Source organism: Colobus angolensis, unplaced genomic scaffold, assembly GCF_000951035.1.
Source record: "Colobus angolensis palliatus isolate OR3802 unplaced genomic scaffold, Cang.pa_1.0 Scaffold35, whole genome shotgun sequence".
NCBI lineage: Eukaryota > Metazoa > Chordata > Mammalia > Primates > Cercopithecidae > Colobus > Colobus angolensis.
This window is the reverse complement of record NW_012116821.1, coordinates 6,058,969-6,086,703: the sequence shown is the minus strand read 5'-3', so window position 1 is coordinate 6,086,703 and position 27,735 is coordinate 6,058,969. Positions and strand designations below refer to the sequence as shown.

At 38.3% G+C, this 27,735-nt stretch overlaps 1 protein-coding gene across 1 annotated transcript in view; it reads right to left on the bottom strand.

Moving 5' to 3' along the window:
• The window catches only part of METTL24 (methyltransferase like 24), a 112,655-nt gene that overhangs the window by 27,711 nt on the left and 57,209 nt on the right, over positions 1-27,735 (bottom strand). The window contains exon 8 of the mRNA XM_011952795.1: positions 22,619-22,847. Coding sequence (XP_011808185.1) covers positions 22,619-22,847 — 229 coding nt within the window. The remainder of the gene's footprint in view (positions 1-22,618; positions 22,848-27,735) is intronic.

Sequence of the window (27,735 nt, the reverse complement as noted above, 5' to 3'; positions counted from 1 at the left end):
TCCCCAATTTGATCTCATTTCCAGGGCGGCCATTCCTCTTATAGCCATACATGCTGAGATCAAAGGATGGAGATGCTGTTACATACAAGACTAACGTTATAGGGAAAATAATTGGAAAGAGCTCAGACTTCATTATATACAAGAATAATTTCAAGGAATAAAAACCATTTCCAGAGGAAGCTGAAACCAAAAATAGTAGCAACTCTAAACTTCATTTTAGGAGCTTGAAGGATGTTATACCCCTCCATGAGGTTGCCTAGGGAACAGGACTCACTTATCCATTGCTGTCCAATAATTTCTTGGAAATTGCTACCCTATATTAAATCTATGATTGTTAAATTCACTCTAAATGGAAAAGGTCCTCAAAAAAGTGCTGTTTAAGTTATAGTAAAGAAATCTTTGTCAGGAAAATGTTATAGAAATCTAAATTTCTTTTAATATGTCTGGCTATCCCAATAAACCTTATTCTACTTGTATAGAAGATTTTTAAAATCTATAATATCTTATTCTTCATTTTGATTCCTCAATGTAGAGTCTTCTTATAAATAGATGAATTTGTTTAGATTAAAAACACTTAGCTTAGCATGTCAAAAAATATAAATAGGAATATTCTATTCTGAACTAAACCATGCAAAACTATTCCAACTTACCCCCAAACATTCAAGAAAAAATATCCTTGATAACAGAATGTGTAAGAAGCAAAAAGAAGGGTGTTTGGTATTCTTCACATGATAAATTTTCTTCAAATTTTGCCTGTTATAAGCCCAACCATGAGAGAGTAAAGTTTGTGTTATTGTCAGGGGGAGGCATGTTGAAAGTGCCACCGATGATATTAGTGTGTTTGCTTTTTAGCATTGCTTGTAACAACACTATTGGCCAAATTCCTATCCTTTCTATGCTCTGTAATTCTTTCAGGCCAAGGTAATTATTTCACAGGCATGCTGAGTCTTTCATTTCTGGTTTCCATGTGTGAATTGCGAAAAGGGCATTCTGAACGCTACCTCTCCTGCAGGTGAAATATTCCTTCTGTTTATGTTCCTTGCTAATGCCTCAGGCTTCTCTACATATGATCACTTTTTACACGAAAGCTAGAAGAGGCTAAACTTTATCTCTGCACTTTCCTCTTTGAAACAGCTTGCATTAAAATCTAGATTAGGGGAACAGACTGAAAACGATGGCTATAGTGGTGATAATAGGAAATTTGGTGAGTTTAATTTTTCTGTGAAATTTTAGAGCCTGGCTGTATTAGGCCTGAGACCAGAGACTTCTGTCCTCAAACACATATTCTTTAGTAGAACATCTCTGAAATAATAGCCATTAGCTGAAGAGAAAACTCACAACAGTTAACCAGAATTTCATCCATAAGAGAAAAACTCTTACTTATCACAAAGCACTGCCTTGGACACTGCTTAAAAATATGCTAAAACAATTTTTTCTCCAGATCAATTATAAGGGAGTTCCATTATAAGAGAATAGATTCATATAGGAATCTTACTTTAAAAATAAAAACAGCTGTTCACGGTGGCTCATGCGTGTAATACCAACACTTTGGGAGGCCAAAGTGGGAAGATCACTTGAGCCCAGGAGTTTATGACTAGCCTGGGGAACACAGTAAGACTCCATCTCAAAAAAAAAAAAAAAGTAGAAAAATGAGCCGGTCATGGTGGCATGCACCTGTAGTACCAGCTCCTTGGGAGGCTGAGGTGGGAGGATCACTTCAGCCCAGGAGGTGATGGCTACAGTGAGCTGTAATTGTGCCTTTGCAATCAGCCTGGGCAACAACGATGTTCCACAAAGAGTATGGTGGTCTCTAACAAGGGTTATGACCATAGCATACTCAGCCAGCTGAACAAGTTTCACCACTATCATTTTAGAAAGATGCTCACTAACAGCATGAAAACTAGTTCATCTCAATGCATCCAGTATTTATTTACTGTACATTTCACATGGGCAGGCACTATGCTGTGGGCTGCTGTGGAAAAAGGTGAATGTGACAAAATTGCTGTCTCAGCAATTTCAGTGTATGGTATAAATAGATACATGATGTATTATATAGACAGATAAATAGTGTATCAAAGAGATACCCTAAGTACCCAGGTAATTATGATGCAAGGAACTAGCTAACTTCCATAGAACAAACAAAAACAAAACTTTATGGGAATTCAAATGAGTAAGCCATTACATCCATTGGAAGAATCCCAGTAGAGTAAAATGGCACAAACTCTCTTGAGGGTACAAAGCATATAAAAAGCCTTAAGACTGTACAGTTTATGGTAGTAAAAAACTGGAGATAATCTGTATATCCAACAATTGGGAAGTGGTTAAATAATCTACAATACATTTACTCATTAGAATGTAAGTAGGCATTACAAATTACATTGTAGATAAGTATTTCATAAGATTTTACAGAAAAACTATAAAATATTAATGCATATGGTAAGAAAAATGTTCAAACTCTTCAAAAGGACAGTGAAGTGTCTTTCTCCCACCCCAGAATCCCTAGTAACTTTACCCAAAGTGCCTTGACCCAAAGACACTCCTTAACCCCAAAACCCAAAGTACTTGTGTTAGTCCATTCTCATATTGCTCTAAAGAAATACCTGAAACTAGGCTGTTTATAAAGAAAAGAGGTTTAATTGGCTCCCAGTTTCACAGACTATCCAGGAAGCATGATGCTGGCATCTGCTTGGCTTCTGGTGAGGCCTCAGAAAACTTACAATCGTGGCAGAAGGCAAAGGGGAAGCAGGCATGTCACACGGCCAGAGCAGGAGCAAGACACAGAGAGTAGGTGCTACACATTTTTAAGTGACCAGCTCTCATGAGAACTCACTATTGCGAGGATAGTACCAACAGTGATGGTGCTAAACATTACATGAGAAACCCACCCACACGAGCCAATTGCCTTCTACCAGGCCCTACCTCCAACATTTGGGATTACAATTTGACATGCAATTTGGGTGGACACACATATCCAAACTATATCAGCACTTTCACCCAAAACCATTTCCAAAGACCTGTGCCTCAGAGTACATAAACAAGTACTTACTCTATGAATATTTCTTTATTTTTATTCAAATGGTGGGTGTCGTAGTATACCCACTGTTTGGCTCTTTGCTTTGGGCCCTTAACAAATTATCTTGAATATTTTTCCATATCAGCAAAATATAGATATATACCATGTATTTCAGCAGTCACCAAGTATTCAATTGAATGGGTTTTATTATATTTCATGTATTCAGTTCCCTATTAAAGAGCAAATATGTTGTTTCCAGAATTTTGCTGTTACAAACAATGATGCAATATGTGTAGATGAAATGTTTAATGCTATGTAAAAATGTTCCAGGTATTTTAAGATAAAAAAAACTCAGACTATAAAATAGTATCTATGACCATCTCACCGTAATTTTGTTAACATGTATATACCACTGGGGCAAAAGTGTGAAAAGAGAGATTTCTTTTTTTGAGACAGGGTCTTGCTCTGTTACCCAGGCTAGAATGCATGCAGTGATGTTATTATGGCTTACCACAGCATCGGCCTCTTGGGTTCAAGTGATCCTCTTGCCTCCCAAGTAGTTAGGACCACAGGCCTGTGCCACGACACCCAACTAATGTTTCAATTTTTTTGTTGAAACAAAGTTTCACTATGTTGCCCAGGCTGGTCTCAAACTCCTGAACTCAAGTGATCTGCCCACTTCAGCCCCTCTAACTGCTGGGATTACAGGCATGAGCCACCATGCCTGACCTGAGATTATCTATATTAATAGTAGTTATCTCAGCAGCAGAATTACAGGTGACTTTAATTTTCATCCTTTTTCCTTTGGAGTTCTCTATTATATAAATTTTCTACAGTGAACATATGCCACTTATGTGATTAAAAATATTAAAATAAATGGTTTAGAGAAAGGTTTTGCGGAAGAGACAGCATTTGGGATAGGACTGGAAAGATGGGTGCCTTTTTTATACTTGTTCAGATACAGAGAAAATATTAAAGATAACAGGATTTATGATTAAAGCTACATAGGATGAGAAAGTTTAGGCAAGTTGGAAGTAAAACCATCTAGTTAGGTTAGAGCATAGGATAGTCATAGCAAAGTAGTGAAAAATAAAGAGATTGGGAAATTGAATTGAGACCTTGCACATCAAATGGGGTGATTACATTTAACACACTGAGTGGCTCACCCCTGTAATCCCAGCACTTTGGGAGGTCGAGGTGGGCGGATCATGAGGTCAGGAGTTTGAGACCAGCCCAGCCAATATGGTGAAACTCCGTCTCTACTAAAAATACAAAAATTAGCTGGGCGTGGTGGCTCATGCCTGTAATCCCAGCTACTGAGGAGGCTGAGGCAGGAGAATCACTTGAACCCAGGAGACAGAGGTTGCAGTGAACCTAGATCACACCACTGCACTCCAGCCTGAGTGATGGAGTGAGACTCTGTCTAAAAAAAGAAAGGGGGGGGTGGTAACAACAACAAAGACAGAGGTGGGCAGCAACACCACTTTCATGTAGTCAGAGAACTTAGTTATCCAGTATATTCCTGAGCACTTAGTTCAGCCAACACTTAGCACTATACTTGATATGTCCCCAAAAGGAGTCAAAATCACATAACGGAAGGTATCAGAAAGAGGGAGTTCAACCTTAAGGGAAATACAATGACATAAGTCAAATGTAGTGAAAAGTATTGAACTGTCACTACATAAAATATTTTCAAAGATGTGAATACTCACCACCTATATTATTTCACAATAATATCCTCAATAAGCCTGTGTGACTTTAAATGCTTACACCCAGGAGATGCACAGGGGAAAGATCACTAAATTACAAGACGCCTACCAATGCCATGAAGCAGGTGGACTATTTGAAACACACACCAGTTACATCCATGGCTGTCAATGGAGAAAGATGAGTCCCAAGAGCACTAAAGGGATGTCTGGATATCAGAGTCACACTGCTGCTGTTCTAAATACTTTCAAAATCCAATCCAGAAAATTGGCGCTCTTTAACATTTTCTGCAGTAAATGGTTAACCTAATAGAAGTTCCCCCATCACTAAGAAAGTGAAGGGCAGTAAAATATACCAAATCATCCATACCATAATACTCCATCCCCAGTAATTGAATATTGGCCTTAAACAATTCAAATAAATCCAGCCCAATAACTACTTAATAAATAGTGCCCATCTGGGGAGTAACTGGCCAATCACTGTGCTAGTTTCTTTATAGTCCTTTTTGTCTTTACTCCCCTCAACAGTCTTGCATGAAAGATACCAACACCCCCATTTCATGGAAAAAATGGACCGTGGTTCAGAGAACTTAATTCACCTTGCTATTCACACAACAAACAGGTTGTAAAGTTGATATTCAGGTCTTGGGTTGGGAGCCAGCAACTCCCATGGGGCACCACGGCCCAATGCCTTCTACCTGACCCAAAGCCAGCATCTTGAAAATGTCATTAACATTGCTCTCCTGTGCCAAGACCAAGACCAGAGCAATTATAAGAAACCCTCAGGACTCATTTCAGACCAACAACTGATCCTTCTAGCTGATCAGAATAATAACACCATGGTAAACCTCAAAACCAACACAAATTTCTAAAGAAAGAGCTGTGATACTTTTCTGTGGCCAGCCTCTTTCTTTGCCTGAATTGCTAGCATGAAAAATTGGACAGAATAATAATTATGTCTTTCATTAGTTTGGGGATCTAATAAAAAGATTCTTTTTATAACATCAGGAACAAGAAGTTTAAGTCTTCAAATATAATGTCTATATATTTTAAATATCTGGAATTCTCTTTAAAAATCTCAAGAATGAAATTTCCATTTAAACTAGCTATATAACATAAAATGCTACTGATTTAAGTCAAATGAGGAACTGAGCAAGAGACCTTTTTGCTGTCTTTATAGAATAAAATTCGTTAGAAAACAGAAGCAATGCTCTAAGAATAGAAAGAACATTTTTCTCCCTGAATACCCCACCACTTCCTAACATCACTACACTTTTATATCCACTACACTTTTATTTTACATGCACTACACTTTCATCTTACATCCACAGGCAGGTTCCCTTTTTCTCCCCAAAGAAAAGGCAGGGATATATCTGGCAAAACTATCTCAACATCTCTGAATATATTACATCATATACAGAATGAGAAAAAAATTACTAGAAAATTTTTTTCCATAATCTTGCCAGAGAACAACAGAGGCAACCAAGAAGAAGCTAACAAATCCTCTCATTGCTCCCCAGATCCATTCCATAGAAGGGAGGGCAACTGAATAGCAGGAAGGAAACACGGGAGAGAGGTCTAATGACCAAGGGTCCGGATGGCTCATTCACCCACCCACCCAACACTTACCAAGCCTCCACTATGGACGAGGCATCAGAAATATGGGAACCAATGACAGCTTAGACCAGAATTCTCTATTAAATATTCCCATAGTACACTGTACTCTTACTTTATAACACTCATCATACTTCTTTTAAGCTACATCTTAAAAGACTTGGTTATGGGAGTGTAAAATTATGTACCTGCTATGGAAAACAGTTATGGTGGTTCCTCAAAAGATTAAAAATAGAATCACCATCTGATCCACAATTCCACTTCTGGAAATATACCCAAAAGAACTGAAAGCATGGCCTTGAAGAGACATTTGTACACCCTTGGTCACAGTAGCACTACTCATAATAGTCAAGAGGTCAAGCAACTCCAGCGTTTATTGACAAATGAATGGATAAGCAAAATGCGGTCTATACATATGGCAAAAAGCACAATTACTTTTGCACTAACCTAATACAATGGAACATTATTTAGCCTTTAAATGGAAGGGAGTTCTGGCACATGCTACAACCCGATGAACCTTGAAAACATTATGCTAAATGAAATAAGCTACATACAAAATGACAAAATAATATGTGATTCCACTTATACGAGGTACCTAGATTAGGCAAATTCATAGAGACAGGAAGAAGATTAGAGGTTACCAGGTAGGAGTGGGGCAAGGGAAGTTATTGTTTAATGGGCACAGGATTTCTGTTTTGCAGGATGAAAAAGTTCTGGAGATTGAATGCACAACAATGTGAATGTACTTTACTGAACTGTACACTTAAAAATGGTTACATTGATAAATTTTATGGTAAGTGTATTTTCACCTCAATTAAACATTTTTAAAAATTAAAAAGAGACTTCTTTATCCTTCTACATTTATTATTTAAGCACAGGACCTTGCACATAGTAGATGCTTAATAAATATTTATTGGATGGATGAATGGATGAACAGACACACAGATGGAGAGAAAGATGGATGGGGATGCGAACAGAAATGCAACATACATATAAGCTGATAATTACTAGATCATGGGAACATAGGGAAATGATCCCTGCAAATATGAGGAAGTGAAGGTTTCTTATTATGGTTGAATTTGACATAATATTTATCATGTAGAGTTAACTTTGTTTTACTGTTTTACCCACCAACACCACAAAAAAATTTTAGTATAAATCTGGTATTGTCTAGTTAATAATTTTTATTTTTTAATCTTATTTCTCTTCTGCTACCTATACCACAGTATAATCTGTCTTCTGAGCTAGATGACATTAAAACAAAAAAAAATCCATTTTCTGTCACCTTTGCTCTTTCCAGCACCTCTCTTAATCCAAAAGGGTAATGTGAAAGAAAGATTACACTTAACATTGCGGAAGACAGACAGAAGCAAGGATAAGTTGCTAGCCCACAGGTTATTAATCAGCTGGCCTCTGGGGCATAATGTTATGAAGCTGCGTCATGTAATAAACAGCAGGCAAAAAGAATAATCTCCATTTTCTGACTCTGAAGTGCAGGCATGTGCTATAAAACTAAATTGACATCTGTTAGCAGGCTTGTCACATGGGTGGTTTTTTCCTGCAGAATCTGGAATAAATTAAATCTTAAAATAAAACTGGGAACAGAGAGGCTGCTTTACATAATTCCTTCTAATAGTGTGCTGTGAACCCATCATGCTGATTTTAAAGAGAAGTTCTTGTAAGAAATGTTTCATTATCATTTTAATTGCAAAACTGTTGAATGCCACTCCATGCTAGGAAAGCTGTGTTTTTTAAAAGGTCCTTATGTTTTTAACTAAAAAGGGGGAAACGAAACCTTCCTTTCCTGATATCTTCACTGGCTGGAAAATAAATCAGGTTTTACCTCTGAATGAAACGATCACCGTCTTTTCCCAAGCACCTGGAGCCTGTTTCATGGGTGTGTCTGTTATGCTTGGGCATGTATGAAAATTGGCACTGCTGAGCTCCCCAGGCAGAAATGGCCAGCATGTGTGTGACCTGGAAGGATTTGCTCAGGAACACACATTCCCTCAGAGAATTCACTAATATGATAGCAGGTTCTCATCCCCTTCCTGTCAAAAGGCATTAACTGTTTTTTAACACTCATAAAGGAATTGCAGAGCGGCACGACCTTGCAAATCTGAGCTGTGCTCACTGAACATAACATTCCTCTACAGACCCATCATCTCCTTTAGGAAAGGAAGTCACACAAAGGGAAACCCAGGTAACCACATGGGCTAACAGCCCTCTGCTCCCTCAAGAAGCACTTGGTTCTCATTCCCCCAAACTTCTTGAAAATGGCAAGATTCTCAGACAAGTATGCCCACTCCTTGTACATAGCAACAAAGAAAAATGCCAGCGCCCTGGGGACTGATTTCTTCCATGTGTGAAATCTTCCTCTTTTGTGATAATACTAGACCCTTTGAAAAATATCGAAGAAGCCATAATTAGTCATCGTTCACCATAAAATCATAAATCTGGTCTGATGAAAATTCCTTGCTCCTTTCTCTCACTAACACATGCTCATTTGCTTCCACAACATTCTCCAGTGGCAAGGGTTCATATCATGCACCTTACGATAGGGGAAACTGAGGAAAGGGGAACTCAGAGACTTGGTGGGGAGACAAAGGGGATGCTGCAGAAGCTGACAGGCTCCTGACTCCCTTCTTGTTTCAAGGGCTTTATGCACAAAAGAGGGTGGGGGGTTTGCAAAGGGAAGGCTGAGCCACTTAAGTCCTTTCTACACACAGAGGTTCCTCAAAGGGATAATCTTCACATCACCTGGGTTAGAGGTGGGTGGGGTTGGTTAAAAATGCTGGGCTCCATCCCAGAACTACTAACTCACAGTCTCTGGGGTTGGCCCCGCCTGGGTGACATTTTAATCAAGCTCCCTTTGTTGTTGAATTCTTTGCTTGTGGTGTGTTATTGACATTGTTTTGGTTTGTTGTCCAGCGTTCCCCATTCTAATATGAGAGTCTAAGCCCCACACAGTCGTACAGCTGGGAGTGGTCTCCAGATTCCAGAACACCGTGTGCATACAACCTTGCCAGTCATGGCTTCTGCCCAGGGAAAATGGAAGGTAGAACACCTCAAAGAAAACACCAACCACAGCTGTGATGGTTAATACTGAGTGTCAACTTGATTGAATTGATGCTGGGTGTGTCTGTGAGGGTGTTGCTAAAGGAGATTAACATTTGAGTCAGTGGGCTGGGGAAGGCAGACCCACCCTTAATCTGAGCGGGTACAATCAGCTGCCAGCGCAGCTAGAATGTAAGCAGGAAGAAAAACATGAAAAGGAGAGACTGGCCTAGCCGGATGCTTCCTGACCTTGAACATCAGACTCCAAGTTCTTCAGTTTTGGAACTCAGACTGGCTCTCCTTTCTCCTCAGCCTACAGATGGCCTATTGTGGGACCCTGTGATCGTGTGAGTTAATACTTAATAACCTTCCCTTTATATATATGTATCTATTCCATTGGTTCTGTCCCACTGGAGAACTCTAACACAACAGCTAAAGCCAGATGTAGTTAGTTCTCTCATCAGATAGGCTTTCTACCCTATTGCAGCTCCATGTTAGTTAAATACTGAATGGTTTGAAAAATATTCAAAAGAGCCAAGACATTTAGCCGCACCTCAAATCTCACCTTTATGGATGAATTTTGGGGAAAAAAATGTCCTAAATGTTGAGTTGGGAAGTTTTTGACTCACTTTCCCAAGATGGCTTGTCCTTAGGGTCCACTGCAGAGTGACAGAGACCGAAAGATGTCTCTGCATTTCAAATTGCAATTCAGCACCATGAATGACTCATTATTGCTAAATTGCCACTGGCTTATTTCACAGAAACACAGCACCTTCCTGATTAAATCACAATTCTGCACGATGAAATTGCCTTCAAATACAACAGAAAGATAGACACCTCTCACTGAAAAAGGAATTTAAACAAATTTAGAGAGAAATTGCCCCGGGACTTGAAAGAATCACCTGGACTTCCACCTTTACCACAGCATATCTGGTTTTCCGTAAGGTTTCCTGCCCAAGCATTCTGAAGCATCAGGAGCTAAGGTCTCCAGACGCTCAAGGCTGCTGCTTGTTAACTCCAGGGGGGATTGTGCCCACAGATAAGGTATTCAAATGTTCATGCCTTGTACGTTTTATTTAGGGAGGTGCTGGAGAAAAAGGCCGACATGTATTCTGTATAGTTCCAGAATGCTTGCTAGGTACTTGGAATGGGAATCCGTACAATAAGGAGTCTCTGCCTGTGAGGCCCACAGCTCATTCAGGAACACAGAACTCAGAAGCAAGGCTCTGGCTCCAGGGTAAATCATTATCTAAGACTCAGGCATGCCTGGACCTTGACCCGGTGTGGCAGACCAGCAGGGAACACTTTTATAAAAGAGCTTCCGTCCTGAGAAAAAAATGTGTGGCGGTACAACAGCTCGTACAGAAATCGGATACGACAGGCTGCATGGGAATAAAAACAATGAAACTATGACAGTGTCTGTCCTTCACACCAGGGTCTCAGGCTGAGGGCAGAAGACATCAACAGGGCACAGGGTAGCCCAGTGCTTGTGCTCTGCAGGGACTGCATTCAAGTCTCAGCACTGCCCATGACTATGAAGCCATAGTCATGGGCAATGTGTTTCTCCTCTGGTCCTGTTTCTCCAAGTGTGGTACACACCTTATTACTCAAAGTACAGTTTCCCAGCCAGCACCATCAGCATCATTTTGGATCTTACTAGAAATACAGAACCTCAGGTCTTACCCCAGACCTCCAGAATCACTACTTGCATGTTAATTACATTCCCAAGGTGGTTCATGCATACATTAAATTTGAGAAAAAACGGTGTAGGATATGATTTGGAGGCAACATTTCAAAATCTTTCATTTGTTAAGTATTTTTAAAATGTATTAACAAACAAACCTAGGACAGTTGACTCACAAGTCTATGGACATTATTTGTTCAGATAATTCTAAGTAAGAAAGCTGACTCCATTTCAAGTTGATTTAAAGAAAAAAATGAAGGTGAGATGCACCCCTTTCCCCCATGCCAAACACAAAGCAAAAATAGGGAGAACTATTTGAGAGGGAGAAAGAGAGAAAAAGAAACAAAAAGGACACAGCAGGACTCAAAACCAAGGCAAACACTTCCATGAATGAACACAGGGAGGTGAGCAGGATGGCAGGCAGGAAATGGCGGGCTTCTATCTTAGAGCAGGTGGCAGTGGTGCTGGGTGTGCATCTCTTACAGGAAATAGAAACTCAAGGTGCTCCCCTGAGAGAGCGGCCAGAGCCCATTCATTGTTTAAAGCCGGGGGCAGGGGTGGAACTCCTTGGCAGCAGAAAGGAGACTGAAACACACTAACAACCACTGGCTGGAGCTATGGCATAAAACTAGCTGCTGGCCTAAGAAGATGGGAGGAGAGTGATAAACCCTAGCAAATACCAAATGAGCTGGACCTCTGATGGTTCAGTGTCTGAATAGTCCACATACCACTGGGAAGAGTAAGAGCCAAATGCCTAGAAGAACCAGGTCCTGAAGGTTACTGCAAACTCACTAGGCAGAGAAGGGCAATCCAAAAAGAAAGAGAAAAGCAAAAACAAACCAAAAACCTTCTACTGAAAATACGCCAGCAAACCAAAATTCCAAAATACACACTGAAGTCAAAGGATAAGAGAAACAGTCAACCAACGCAATAATTAGAATGTTACTTCATTCCAAGATTAATTTTGTTGAAAAATCTGACAAAGTTTAAAATAAGTATGTTTAGGATGCTCAGCTCAGTCAAGAAGAATATCAACTTTCACAAACATGCAAGCAGTGACAACACACTTTTAAATAAAAGCATACAAAACTAGAAAAGAACAGATGGATAGGAAAAATACCAATTAGAAACCTTGGAAGTGAAAAATACAGTCTTTTTTTGGTAAAAATACCAATAAATGGTATAAACTGTAGCCTGGATATAGTTAAAAAGAAAATTAAATAATTGGAAGCTAGTAGTGAGGAATTTACCCTAACATAGGACAGAGTGAATGAAAAAGTAATGAAGAGACAAGAAGGATAGACTTAGAGGCTCCAAAATACATCTGAAAAGAACTCCAAAAGTAGAGCATAAAAAAAAATGGATAGGAAAACATGGAAAATATTTTAACTGTTTGAATATCCACAAGGTACAAAATCAAAAGATATAAAGAGTACAGAGTTTCTTCCTCAGTCATTTAGTTCTGCCTGGAGTCTCCCAGCATCACTAGCTTCTTGCATATAATTTCAAAAACAATTATGTGAGTAGTAGAATGGTGGAAATCTACACACACTCTTCTGCAATTTGCTTTTATTGAAATATAATTTACATACAATGAAATTCATACGGTTTAAGTATATTGGTCAATTACTTTTTTTTCAGACAGGGTCTTGCTCTGTTGTCCAGGCTAGAGTGCAGTGGCTCAATTGATCCTCCTGTCTCAGCCTCCTGAGTAGCTGGGACTACAGGTGTGTGTCACCACACCTGGCTAATTTTCGTATTTTTTGTAGAGATGGGGTTTTGCCATATTGTCCAGGTTGGTCTCAAACTCCTGGCCTCAAGAGATCCATCCCGCTCAGCCTCCCAAAGTGCTGTGATTACAGTTGTGAATCACCATGCCCAGACAATCAACAACTTTTGAAACTTACCCATGTAACCACCAACATACTCAAAATATAGAATGTTTCCATCACCCCAAAAAGTTCCCTTGTGATCTTTTCAGTAAATCTCCAACTCTGCTCCCTCACCACCTGCCCTAGGCAACCACTGATCTGATTTCTATCATCACAGAATACTTTTGTCTATTCCAGAACTTTATATAGAGAATCACATAACAGGTGATTTTTTGAATCTGGCTTCCTTCATTCAGCATAAAGTCTGTGAGACTCATTTGTGTAGTATGTGTCACAAAGCTTGTTCTTTTTTATTGCTCAGTGGTATTTCATTCTATATGGATGTGTGGTAGGTATATGGTACATTTAAGAGATACATTCATACCGTAACTTCTCTACCCGTTCACATGTTACAGACATTTGAGTTGTTTCCAGTTGAGGTTATCATGAATATAGCTCCTACACACTTTCAGTTACAATCCTTCGTGCAGACATATGTTTTCAGTTATCTTGGGTAAATATCTAGGAATGGGTTTACTGGATCAATTGGTAAATATATTAAGAAATTAAGAAACTGCCAACCTCTTTTCCTAAGAGGTTGCATTCCCACTACAAATGTTTGAGATTTCCAGTTACTCCATATCCTCATCATCACTTAGTAACATCACTCTTTTAAATTTTAGCCATTTTGGTAGTTATGAAGTGGTATCTCACTGTGGCTTTAATTTTCATTACCCTAATAACTAATCATATTGAACATTTTTTCATGTGTGTTTTTGCCATCTGTGTATCTTGTTTGGTGGGGTGCCAGTTTAAATCTTTAGTTTGTTAATTGAATTGTTTGTCTCCTTATTTTTGGTTGTAAGAGTTCCTTAAGTATTCCGGATACAAGTCCTTTTCTGATATATTTGTGATGAATATTTTCTCCCAGTTTTTATGTTCTTCACAATGTCTTTTGATGAGCAGAAAGTTTTGATCTTGATAAAGTCCAATTTGTCTTTTAAAAATTTTTTTATGGTTTATGCTAAGAAATACACTGTCTAAAAAATTTTTGCCTATGTCAACGTTGTAAAGATGTTCTCCCATGTTTTCTTCTAGAAGTGTTATGATTTTAGCTTTTATGTTTAGGTCTATGTTCCACTTCAAAATAATTTTCATGATGATGTGAGATTCAGGTCAGGTTTTACTTTTTTCCCTTACAGATAACCAGTTGTTCCAGCACCATTTCTTGAAAAGACTATAATTTTTCCCATTTAATTATGTTGATGCCTTCATAAAAATCAATTAATTATATATGTGTTTCTCTTTTTTTTCTTCACTGCAGATTTTTTTTTAAACTTTTATTTTCCTTTTAGGAGTACATGTGCAGGTTTGTTATATAGATAAACCTGTACCATGACGGTTTGTTGTACAGATTATTTCATCACCCAGGTATTAAGCCTAGAACCCATTAGTTATTTTTCTCATCTTCTCCTTCCTCCCACCCTCCACCCTCTGATAGGCCCCACTGTCTGTTGTTCCCCTCTATGTGACCATGTGTTCTTATTATTTAGGTCCCACTTATAAGTGACAACATGCAGTATTTGGTTTTCTGTTCCTGTGTTAGTTTGCTAAGGATAATGTATATATGTGTTTCCATCTCCAAATTCTCTTGGTGTTCCATTGATCTATATGTCTATCTTTATGTCAGTACCAGACTCTCTTGATTGCTATGCCTTACATTGTCTTGAAAGCAAGTAGTGTAAGCTCTCTAACTTTGTTCTTTGTTTTCAAAACTGTTTAGCAATTGCTTTGCATTGTAAATTCCCTTTCTTAAAAATGTATCTCAGAAATTGTTCCACATCAATAGATTAAAATTTGCTTTGTCCTTTTTTAAGTGGCTTCATAAGTTGTCCATGAAAAGATATACAATTCTCCATTTAACTACTTGCACAATGGTGGCTATGCAGATTGTTTTCTACCCTTCGCTATTACAAACAATGCTGCAAAAAACAATAACTTTATTCATATATCGGTTCACACATATGGGATATGACTGGGGGGCAAACTCACAGAAGTAGAATTGCTGGATTTGCATTTGCAATGTGATAGATATTGCCAAACTGCCCTGCAGAAAGGCTGTAGCAATTTATATTCCGGCTACTTTTTATCTTTGATAATCTGATGAAAACATTGTATCTAACTATAGTTTTATTTGTCTTTCTCTTCATATGTCCAAGTTTTAATATTTTTTCACATAAGCCATCTGTATCTCCTTTTCTGTGAACTGTTTTTCATCAACTATTTCTTCACCCAATTTTCTATCAAGTTGTGGGTCTTTCTATACTGGTGAAGCCCTTCTATACTGGTGAAATTAACTCTCTGCTTATAAAATGAATTGTCAGTATTTTCTCAGTTTGTTATTTGTCTTTTAATTTTGTTTTTGGTAGTTTTACCATGTGGAAATTTTGTATGTAATCAAATTAATTATTCTTTTCTTTTGTGACTTCCTAACTCCAGGATTTTTTTTTTAATCTCCATAGTTTTCTTTCTAATATTTTTATGGTCTTTAAAAAAACTTTGTTAGTTTAAATTTTTTGGCAAAAGCCATCAAATAAAGCTCAAAAAACATTTTTTAAATAAACACTTACCCATAATTTTAGAGAAACATCCACCTTTTCTCTATGATTTGAGATAGTACCTTTATCATATATCAGCTCTGGAGGTATGTGGATTTATTTCTGGATTTTTAAAATCTTGCATTGGCCGGGCGCGGTGGCTCAAGCCTGTAATTCCAGCACTTTGGGAGGCCGAGTCGGGCGGATCACGAGGTCAGGAGATCGAGACCATCCTGGCTAACACAGTGAAACCCCGTCTCTACTAAAAAATACAAAAAACGAGCCGGACAAGGTGGTGGGCGCCTGTAGTCCCAGCTACTCAGGAGGCTGAGGCAGGAGAATGGCGTAAACCTGGGAGACGGGGCTTGCAGTGAGCTGAGATCCGGCCACTGCACTCCAGCCTGGGCGGCAGAGCGAGACTCCGTCTCAAAAAAAAAAAAATTAAAAAAATAAAAAAATAAATAAAATAAAATTTTGCATTAATCTGTTTATCTGTTCATGCAATAGTACCATTTTTATTATTATAGTTGTATAAGAAGCTTTATTATCTCATAGGGTTAGTTAACCTCCTTTATTACTCCTTTATCAGAATTTGATTGGTTATTTCTGCTTGCTAATTCAATATGAACTCTAGAATCGGCTTCTTTAGTTCAGAAAAAAAAGATCCTCTTGGCAATTGGCAATTTTATTGGGAACATGTTAAATCAGTAGATTAACATAAGAAAGAGTTAATCATTATGATGTTGAGTATTTACATCAAAGCAGGTACTATGCCTTCGAATTCGTTCAAGTTTTCCTTTAAGTCCTTGAGTGGCTAAGTTTTCTTCTTGTAGACCTTGCATATGTCTCATTAAGTTTATTTTTAGCTTTACTTTTGTTGCTTTTGTAAATAAACTTTACTTCCTTTTTGTATTCTAACTGGTTTTTATTCACAAAAATGTAGTTAAAAATTTTTTGTATACTGTACTCAGACAACTCATTAAATTTTCTTATTGTTTGATAATTTTTCATTAGATTATCTTGAGTTTTCCAGTATACCATCATATTATCTTCAAATAATATATCCTTCAATAATAACAATATCTGCAAATAATAAAATTTTTACCTCTTTCTTAATTTATCCTCCTAATTTTTTTCTTTTCTTATTGTATTAGCTATTATCTTAAGAACTGTATTAAATAACAATGGTGATTACACACACTGTATGACTCCATTTATAAACATTCTTAAAAATGACAAAATTATAGAAATAGAAAACAGATTAGTGGTTACCAGGGGTTAGGGAAGGAGGTAAGGGGAAGAAGGTAGGTGTGGCTGTAAAAGGGAAACATGATCCTTGTAGTGCTAGAAATGTTCAGTATCTGGAATCTCTGTATCATTTCTTACAGGTGCACGTGAATCTATCTCAAAATGTGAAGTTTTTTTTTTAAAGAGCTCTAATCTTTTTTTTAATGGTAATGATAAAAATCTTTATTTTTCCCCGACTTTAATAAGGACATTTCCACTGTTTCCACATTAATTATGATGTCAGCTCTTGGACTGAGATATACCAAAGTAAGAAGCAATTAATCCAAATATATCAGCAAAAACAATACATACAAATGGATTAAACTCACATATACAGATATATTTATTATTGAAGTACTCATCCATTGATTTCTATTGAGTTTTTTATTTTTTATGTTGCAGAGATAAGTGTATGGTGAGAGAGAGTGAGACAGAGAAAGCAAATGTGGCAAAATAATAAAAAATGGTGAATCCCGGTGAAAAATATGTGAGGGTTCATTATATTCTAGCAACATTGGCATTTGAAATTTTTTAAAAATAAAAATATATAAAACTCCAGATAACAGTAATGTGCGCACGCAGATTCAATGGGTAGTTAACTTTTGATGATCCTTATCATGTTTAGAAGGAATATAGAAATACTAAATAATTTTATATGTATTAAAATTTTATAGTTAATTATATACTTTTTAAATCTAAAGGTAACCATGAAGAATAGAAATAAAAGCTTTAGCAAGAAGTGGGGTGGGGGGGAAGTGCAGAAAACCAAAGGCCAAATTTAAAAGAGTAGAAGTTAGTCCCAATATGCCAGTAATTCCAATAAACATAAACATAAAAGCATTAAACACAACTATTTAAAGACATTCTCAGGTTGGGTTTAAAAACACAATCCAGACATATATTGAACACATTGTTCTTATAAGCCATACATAAACTAAAACTATACGAAAATAATGAAAATAAAAGAATCTAGAATGTTATTTCACATAAATACTTATCAAAGGAGAGCTAGTATGGCAGAACTAACATCAGATAAAACAGAATTTAAGGCAAAAAATATTCTAGAAATGAAAACTGACACACTATATATATATGGTCAAATTTTCTTCCTGAAAGAGTATATTGTTTTCCATTTCCAGCAGCAAAGTGATTATTCCCAACAAGCATTACAATACAGGGCAGTATCAATATCTTGTTTATATTTACCAATTTGATAAGTAAAAAGAAAAACAAAAAGCGAGTCTTTAATTGCTTTTTCCTTTCTTTTCTTTCTTTCTTTTTTTTTTTTTTTTTGAGAGAGGGGTCTGGCTCTGTCACCCAAGCTGGAGTACAGTAGAGCAATCATGGCTCACTGTAGCCTCCACCTCCTGGACTCAACCAATCCTCCCATGTCAGCCTCCCGAGTAGCTGGGACTACAGGCACATGCCACCATGCTAAGCTAATTTTTTAAATCTTATGCCCAGCTAATTTTTTTTTTTTTGAGACGGAGTCTTCCTCTGCCGCCCAGGCTGGAGTGCAGTGGCCGGATCTCAGCTCACTGCAAGCTCCGCCTCCCGGGTTCATGCCATTCTCCTGTCTCAGCCTCCCAAGTAGCTGGGACTACAGGCGCCCGCCTCGTCGCCCGGCTAGTTTTTTGTATTTTTTAGTAGAGACAGGGTTTCACCGTATTAGCCAGGATGGTCTCGAACTCCTGACCTCATGATCCGCCCATCTCGGCCTCCCAAAGTGCTGGGATTACAGGCTTGAGCCACCGCGCCCGGCCCAGCTAATTTTTTAAATCTTTTGTAGAGATGGAATCTTGCTATGTTACCCCAGCTGTGTAATTTCAAAGCCCATATTCTCTCAAATGTAATCATAGTGACCACACAACAAAACTGATGTTCTGGACATCAATGGTGAGCTCCCAGCCAAGGGAGGCAGAAACTGGTAGTCCTGTGAGGGTTCAGGTGGACACTGAGCCGTGGCCTGGGTGGCGACAAGGGCAGATGAAGGAAGACATAGTTCCCTGAGCTGACAGGCAGGGAGGCCAGCTACCCCAGGGCGTCTGACCAGAGGGCCCCAGCCCCAAGGCCTACATCTGTTCTGCGTGGCATGAATCTGAATTAATTCTCAGCAGTTTATTTAATTTCTATACAGCACAGTATTTACTTTCTATACAATCACCCACAAAGCTGTTCAGCGCCTGGAGGCACCAAACAATAGTTCTCTACAACCACCTCTGAAGGACCAATTGCCTTTCAGTTTCACACAAAGCTCTCATTAAAAACTCTTGACTGGAACTAGGTGGTTAGCAATTTCCAGAGAAATCTCTGATATATTTACCCTGGAAAGAAAGAAAGAAAGGAAAAAAAAAAGGTTTTCTATAAAATTTACTAAAATTGTTAATAAAAACCCTTTGAGTTTACTGAAAACAACTGAGTGACTAATTCACAGCAGGCATTCTGCTGGAGACTTTCACACTGTGTTCTCAGACCTACTCCTCAGAAAAACCCCACAATTTTGAACGTATCATTGTCCTCATTTAACTGACAATCAAACTGAGTGCCAGAGAGGTTAAATGACTCGCCCAGCGTCAAAAGCCAGTAAGAGAACCATGCTTCAAACCAAGATTAATGAGCTTACATAGGGGAACCCTCAAGCAGCTCTGTTATTCAGAGTTATCAGCAGCATGGTTAAGATCAAAACTAATAGTTATAATTCCTCATTAACTAGCTCGGATCATTGAGGATACTCTGAATGTAACAAAGACTTTAGAAAAAAACCATACATTATGATTAATATGAGCAGAAATTTCAGATTCAATATTTCTAGTTGCATTCTGAAAAAACTGTATGCTTAGTTAACAATAACCACTTCTGCAAAGAGTAGACAGTTAATCATTTCACATAATGCTGGATCCAAGTGATATTATTCCCTGACAGACGGGGCTTCTGGTCCACATGCTTTTGCTGATGCAGCTGCTCTAGCCTGATGCTTTAGAATAGGCTTTTGATTTATAGTTTGAAGTTAAAATTACTGAAGAGTTTTAAAAGCAGTACAAAAGCCATATGCATCTTTCTGTCACTATCTCAGAATACTGCTTTCATTTTTGCCCATATTTTTACTTGAGTGGCTGGAATCTAGGTGTGGATATACAGAATAGGAAAACTAACAGCAGAATAGGGAAATTATTACAAAACTATATGAGATATTTTAAAGTTCTGAAATAAAACAGCTAAAAACGCTTTGGTTTCTACACTCACTTTCAGAATAAATGAGTGAAGGTGTGAAGGCAGAAACGCTGACATTTGTTAGTGTGTTTTTTTCTATTTGCTTCCCCTGCCACAGCCACATCCTATTTACCATTGTCTGTACATGCAGAAAAATGAAAACAGACCGAGCTTGCTACACCACACAAACAAGGTTTCCATTTATCTGGCCCTGCATAGCTCCTAGAAGCATTTTCCTAAGGAAAGCAATCACTCGCTGATGGGTTTAGTTTTGTTGTTTTTGTTTTAAAGCATTGACCAAAAAAAAAAAATCTCTACGGAAGCATATCAGTATCTTTTAAATTCTTCAACAAGGAATTTTAAAAAAAAAAAAAAAGGAGGAAATGCATTCCTGGTAATTCTGTGCCAGATCACTTTCATTGTAAATATTTTTTTAAAAAATAAGTAGCCTTAGAAACATAAGCATTTCTCCTTTTTAGGCATCATTGTAAATATTTCTGCTATCTCAGGAGCAGCATTGCAAAAGGCCTCACGCTTTATCCTTAGCATAAAAGTTGGTCCACCGCAGCTCCCATGGAGCTAAACAAACACAATTCAGGTACATACCTTGTTATCTAAAAATACATTTCCCATAGGCAATGTGGTTAGATAAATTATATCCACAGATCACTTTTTCAAAGTCTTATTTTATGCTCATCTTTACCAAATCTTTTGCTAAAATATTATTGGGGAAATAAAATAAGCAAAATGGCATTGAGTTTCTCTTTTTCTCCTACTCAGTCTTTTCTTTGAAGAGTGGTGCTGGAGAGGGCTAAGATGTAAAGAGCATAAAGGAGGAACAGCAAGACTCCTAACTGAACACAAAAAATAAGTAGATAGTTCTTTGAATAATCTAAAGTTGACATATTAGAGAATTAGGCCTGTAATTTTCAGCTGTAAAAAACAGATCTACAAAGGTAACAAGTAGCAAAAAAGAAAAAAACAAAACCCTAAATAAGGTTCTGAGAAATGCTCCTACTTCTTCCCACACATATGAAAAACATTAACAGCATGTAAAAAGGAGTTCTTTTCTGGGGTTTTACCCAAAAATCCTATCTGTGTCTCACTAAGGCTCCTGACTATTAAATGCCACCAGTTACCCTTGGTGGCAAAGTAAAATACAAATCAATAGTTAATTGCGTGTTAAAAGAACAGCAAATTCTTTGAAGTTGTTCTTGAAGAAGCATGGGCTATCTAATTAAAGGATGTTTAAAGAACAAAAGAGGAGGAGGAGGAAGAAGAAGAGGGGGAGGAAAGAGAAGGAAGAGGAAGATGAAGAAAGGAGGCAGAGAAAAGGGAGGAAGATGGGGAAGAGGAGGAGGAGGAACAACAATGCAGGGAAAAACTTCTTCTTTTTTTTTTTTTTTTTTTTGAGACAGAGTCTTGGTCTGTTGCCCAGGCTGGAGTGCAGTGGCGTGACCTCGGCTTACTGAAAGCTCCGCCTCCTGTGTCCACACCATTCTCCTGCCTCAGCCTCCCGAGTAGCTGGGACTACAGGTGCCCGCCACCACACCCAGCTAATTTTTTGTACTTTTTAGTAGAGACAGGGTTTCACCATGTTAGCCAGGATAGTCTCGATCTCTTGACCTTGTGATCTGCCCGCTTCGGCCTCCCAAAGTGCTGGGATTACAGGCGTGATCCACTGCACCCAGCCTGGAAAAACCTCTTACTGAAGATCAAGAAGCCAACTCAAATTTAAAATTGAGTCTCAAGCACACTGTTTCTCAAATAGAAACACCCATTCTGACCTGTTCTAAACTACATGGCATCTCCGGCTGGGAATACAGACCAAAATAGCCAAACCCAAGAAAGACTGAAGATCAAACGCAAGCCAACTGCACTCAGGAGAAATTCTCTAGTATCTGCCTACAGAATACAATTAGCTCGGGTGTACTACACTAAAAATTGCTTTCAAAGAACACAGTTCAAAGATTGAGTTTCTTTTTTGCTGTCTATTCATAATAAAATGTTTGCAGAGATTTGACATCCTTTGATATACTTATATAATTTGTAACATACATAATGTCCATTCAGCTTTATAAAGTAAATTTTAATCAAAGCTATATATATTTTCTGTGTAGAGCCTAGTGGTTCAAAATAGTGAGAAACATGTCACAACAGTGAGAAACATGATACACAAGCAATATCTTAGTAAGTATAACCCCGATTTCTTTTTTTTTTTTTTGGATTTGACATCAACATAAGTAGTTTGCTCTTTTTGAAAAGTGTAAGTCAGTTGCCAAATGAAAATGGTATTCTTCAGCCTATGCCAGTAAGTTCCTTAGTCTTCTTGCCTAGTCTTGGACAAGACCATTAACGTTACTCAACAGCAACTAAAATCTTCACATCAATTTAAATATGTCTATCTTTGCCAACACTTTATGTCTAGAGTTGACTCTATAAATAATGTTGGGTGATTAGTAAGATTAAAATTGGACCTTCAACAATCCAATGTCAATGTTGCTATTCTTGGTTTGCATTTTTAAAAGCTGATGGGTTTGTTCACTTTATTCAAGTAAAAAATTAAATGAAAACCTCACCTTGTGATGCCCAAATTCATTCAAAATGCTTCCCAGTTTTCTGGTGTTGCTATGTGGTTTTTGGGCAGCAACAGCTGGATGGGGATCCCGCCAGTCAATGGAAAAGCGGTGATACCAAAGGTGCTGACTCTCCAGAATGTGAGCTGACTTGACACTAGGATCAAAACGATGCACTTCACATCCATTGTTGGCCATGCTAACCTCAAAATGGGTATCATCACTTCCCAGCCTATAAAGAAAGAGGACAGAAATCAACAACTAAAAATGCAGTGAAGCAAAGTGCTGGACTGACAAGATAACACTTCCAAGGCCAAGGTTCTTAGTTATGTCAAGCATTCTCTTGTTTTAACCCATGGCTAATATACACATTCAATAAACTTTCTTTCACAAAAAAGTATTATTGCTTAAAGCTTCTGGATGAAAGATAAATTATCTGCTAAACAAAGACCAGAGAATCACATACTCAAACATGTAGACGCAACATCAAATTGGCTTTTTTAAGTGATGTAAATCACAGTAGCAATGAAACAAAGAAGACTATCCAATAGTCTTAGATTTTCTCAGAATATGTCCAAAAATATAAGCCCCAGGATTAGTTCTCTTGAAGAGAGGTGTGTTCTACTAATAAGGTAATTTGTCTCCATTCTAACGGCCACAGTGCTGCATATGCAATTTGACTTAAAGACAACAGCTGTTTTCTTAGAAATGTAATATATTTTTAAATAGTGCAGATAAGAAAAAAGGCAAATATATGTGATTCTGCTGCATCCAGAACTCAAGAATCAGGAGGTTTCCTCACCTAAATTCACACCAAAAGGGGAAGAAATTATGAATTAATTGTACTACATACTCAATAGGTAGCACATCATATGTATAAACTTACAAATATTGAATTGACTCAGAAATATTCCTTATTTAATGGTGCAAGGATTGTCACTTTGATTAAAGCACCAGTTTTTTGTTTGTTTGTTTTTGCTTTTGTTTTTTGAGATGGAGTCTCGCTCTGTTGCCCAGGTTGGAGTGCAGTGGCGCAATCTAGGCTCACTGCAACCTCTGCCTCCCAGGTTCAAGTGATTCTCCTGCCTCAGCCTCCTGAGTAGCTGGGATTATAGGTGCATGGCACTATGCCCGGCTAATTTTTGTATTTTTAGTAGAGACGGGGTTTCACCACATTGGTCAGGCTGGTCTAGAACTCCTGACCTCGTGATCCACTCACCTCAATCTCCCAAAGTGCTGGGATTACAGGCATGAGCCACCGCGACTGACCTAAAGCACCAGTTTTAATGTAAAACATGAAATTAACTGAGTATGATTTTTTAAAATGGTGATTATGGGTTCTCTGCCCCAAATACTGTACTTATATGTGATTTAGGATACCAAAATCCCACAGAGTAGCTACACTACTTGGCAGAACCTAAATGCAGTGCAGAAACACTTCATTCTAGTAGATTCTACTACAGCTGACCATTGAACAACACAGGTTTGAACTGCGTGGGTCCACTTGTAAGTGGATTTTTTTCAATAAATACAGTCAGCCCTCCATAGCTATGGGTTCCACATCCACAAATTCAACCAACATGAATCAGAAATACAGCACTGATGGGATGCAGGAGCCTACTGATATGAAGGGCCAATGTTTTGTATCTGTGAGTTCTACAGCCAGACTTGGTAGTTCGTGGATTTTGGTATCCGTTGGTGGGGAGAGGGTGGCCTAGAACCAACCGCCAACCCCATACGGAGGAATGACTGACAATTGCATAATCTGGAAATACACAAGTTCAGCAGATAATAACTATTTACCTTATTTTAATTAACTAAAATAAGCCTTCAGTTCAGAGATCATCCACCTAGACAATTTTTTTTTTTTTTTTTTTGAGATGGAGTCTGGCTCTGTCGCCCAGGCTGGAGTACAGTGGCACGATCTCAGCTCACTGCAACCTCTGCCGCTGGGATTCAAGCAATTCTCCTGCTTCAGCCTCCCGAGTTGCTGGGATTACAGGTGTGCCCCACCATGCCTGGCTAACTTTTGTATTTTTAGTAGAGACGGCGTTTCACCATGTTGCCCAGGCTGGTCTCGAACTCCTGACCTCAGATGATCCGCCCTCCTTGGCCTCCCAAAGTGCTGGGATTACAGGCATGAGCCACGGCACCCCACCTAGCCATTCTTAATACAGGCAGCCCTCTGTATCCACAGATCTGATTCACAAATTCAACCAACTGCAGATTGAAAATATTCAAAAAAACAAAAATTAAAATAATACAACATTAAAAATAGTAGAAATAAAAAGCAATACAGTATAACCACTGTTACATGGCATTTACATTGTATTGGGTATTATAAGTAATCTAGAAATGATTTAAATGATGCAGGAGGATGTGCATAGGTTATATACAAATACTACACCATTTTATATCCAGGACTTGAGCATCCTGAATTTTGGTCTTTGCAGTGGTCCTGCAACCAGTCTCCATGGGTGCGGAGGGGTGTTGATAGTCTCATTTGCCTCTTCCTCACCCTTCACCCAACTACACTGCTCTTTTTCCCACTGCATCCCATGGTAAGTCAGCCCTCTGATGTCCCTCAGCCATAGCTTTTTCAACCCTTTTTGCCTGAAGAAAATTCAGCACTCCTCTCACAAGCACTTCCATTTCTTCCATGTAACAGATCTTGTTCCCTATTTTCTACCTCCTATTGAATCTACACAGCTCAGACCACTCAAGTCTCTACCGCAGTTTTCCCCCAGTTTTCCATGTTCAAATCTGGTGTGGCAGATTGACTTGTTGACTTGTTGACTCCATGCTCATCATGAGAAAGAGTCTTTCCCTGTCCCTTGACTTTTTTGGCTTGGCCATGTGCCTTGCTTTATGGAAGGAAGTGGGAGTCTGCCAGTCCAAATCCTAAGCCTTGAGTGCTTCTGTTCTCTCTCTTACACTGTCATCATGATAAAAACGTGCCCTGGAGAGTTTGCACTCCAGCCAGTCCGCTGGCCCTCTGTAAAATACAGAACCTCCCTTAGCCATTTCAGCTGAATACTATAAACATCTCTAGGCAAATAAACTAGAAAATCTAGAAGAAATGGATAAATTCCTGGACACATACACCCTCCCAAGACTAAACCAGGAAGAAGTTGAATCCCTGAATAGACCAATAACAGGCTCTGAAATTGAGGCAATAATTAATAGCCTACCAACCAAAAGAAGTCCAGGACCAGACAGATTCACAGTCGAATTCTACCAGAGGTACAAGGAGGAATGGGTACCATTCCTTCTGAAATTATTCCAATCGATAGAAAAAGAGGGAATCCTCCCTAACTCATTTTATGAGGCCAGCATCATCCTGATACCAAAGCCTGGCAGAGACACAACAAAAAAAGATAATTTTAGATCAATATCCCTGATGAACATTGATGCAAAAATCCTCAATAAAATACTGGCAAACAGAATCCAGCAGCACATCAAAAAGCTTATCCACAATGATCTATTGGCCTTCATCCCTGGGATGCAAGGCTGGTTCAACATACGCAAATCAGTAAACGTAATCTATCCTATAAATAGAACCAAAGACAAAAACCACATGATTATCTCAATAGATGCAGAAAAAGGTCTCTGACAAAATTCAAAAGCACTTCATTCTAAAAACTCGCAATAAATTAGGTATTGATGGGATGCATCTCAAAATAATAAGAGCTATTTCTGACAAACCCACAGCCAGTATGATACTGAATGGGCAAAAACAGGAAGCATTCCCTTTGAAAACTGGTACAAGACAGGGATGCCCTCTCTCATCACTCCTGTTCAATATAGTGTTGGAAGTTCTGGCCAGCGCAATCAGGCAGGAGAAAGAAATAAAGGGCATTCAACTCGGAAAAGAGGAAGTCAAATTGTCCCTGTTTGCAAATGACATGATTGTATATTTAGAAAATCCCATCGTCTCAGCCCAAAATCTCCTTAAACTGATTAAAGCAACTTCAGCAAAGTCTCAGGATACAAAATCAATGTGCAAAAATCACAAGCATTCCTATACACCGATAACAGACAAACAGATAGCCAAATCATGAGTGAACTCTCATTCACAATTGCTTCAAAGAGAATAAAATACCTAGGAATCCAACTTACAAGGGATGTGAAGGACCTCTTCAAGGAGAATTACAAACCACTGCTCAATGAAATAAAAGAGGATACAAACAAATGGAAGAATATCCCATGCTCATGGATAGGAAGAATCAATATTGTGAAAATGACCATACTGCCCAAGGTAATTTATAGATTCAATGTCATCCCCATCAAGCTAACAACAACTCTCTTCATAGATTTGGAAAAACTACTTTAAAGTTCATATGGAACCAAAAAAGAGCCCACACTGCCAAGACAATCCTAAGCCAAAAGAACAAAGCTGGAGGCATCATGCTACCTGACTTCAAACTATATTACAAGGCTACAGTAACCAAAACAGCATGGTACTGGTACCAAAACAGAGACATAGACCAATGGAACAGAACAGAGCCCTTAGAAATAATACTTCACATCTACAACCATCTGATCACTGACAAACCTGACAAAAACAAGCAATGGGGAAAGGATCCCTATTCAATAAATGGTGCTGGGAAAACTGGCTAGCCATATGTAGAAAGCTGAAACTGGATCCCCTCCTTACACCTTATACAGAAGTTAATTCAAGATGGATTAAAGACTTAAATGTCAGACCTAAAACCATAAAAACCCTAGAAGAAAACCTAGGCAATACCATTCAGGACATAGACATGGGCAAACACTTCATGTCTAAAACACCAAAAGCAATGGCAACAAAAGCCAAAAGCCATAATTGACAAATGGAATCTAATTAAATTAAAGAGCTTCTGCACAGCAAAAGAAACTACCATCAGAGTAAACAGACAACCTACAGAATGGGAGAAAATTTTTACAATCTACCCATCTGGCAAAGGGCTAATATCCAGAATCTACAAAGAACTCAAACAATTTTACAAGAAAAAATCAAACAACCACATCAAAAAGTAGGTGAAGGATATGAACAGATACTTCTCAAAAGAAGACATTTATGCAGCCAACAGACACATAAAAAAATGCTCATCATCACTGGTCATCAGAGAAATGCAAAT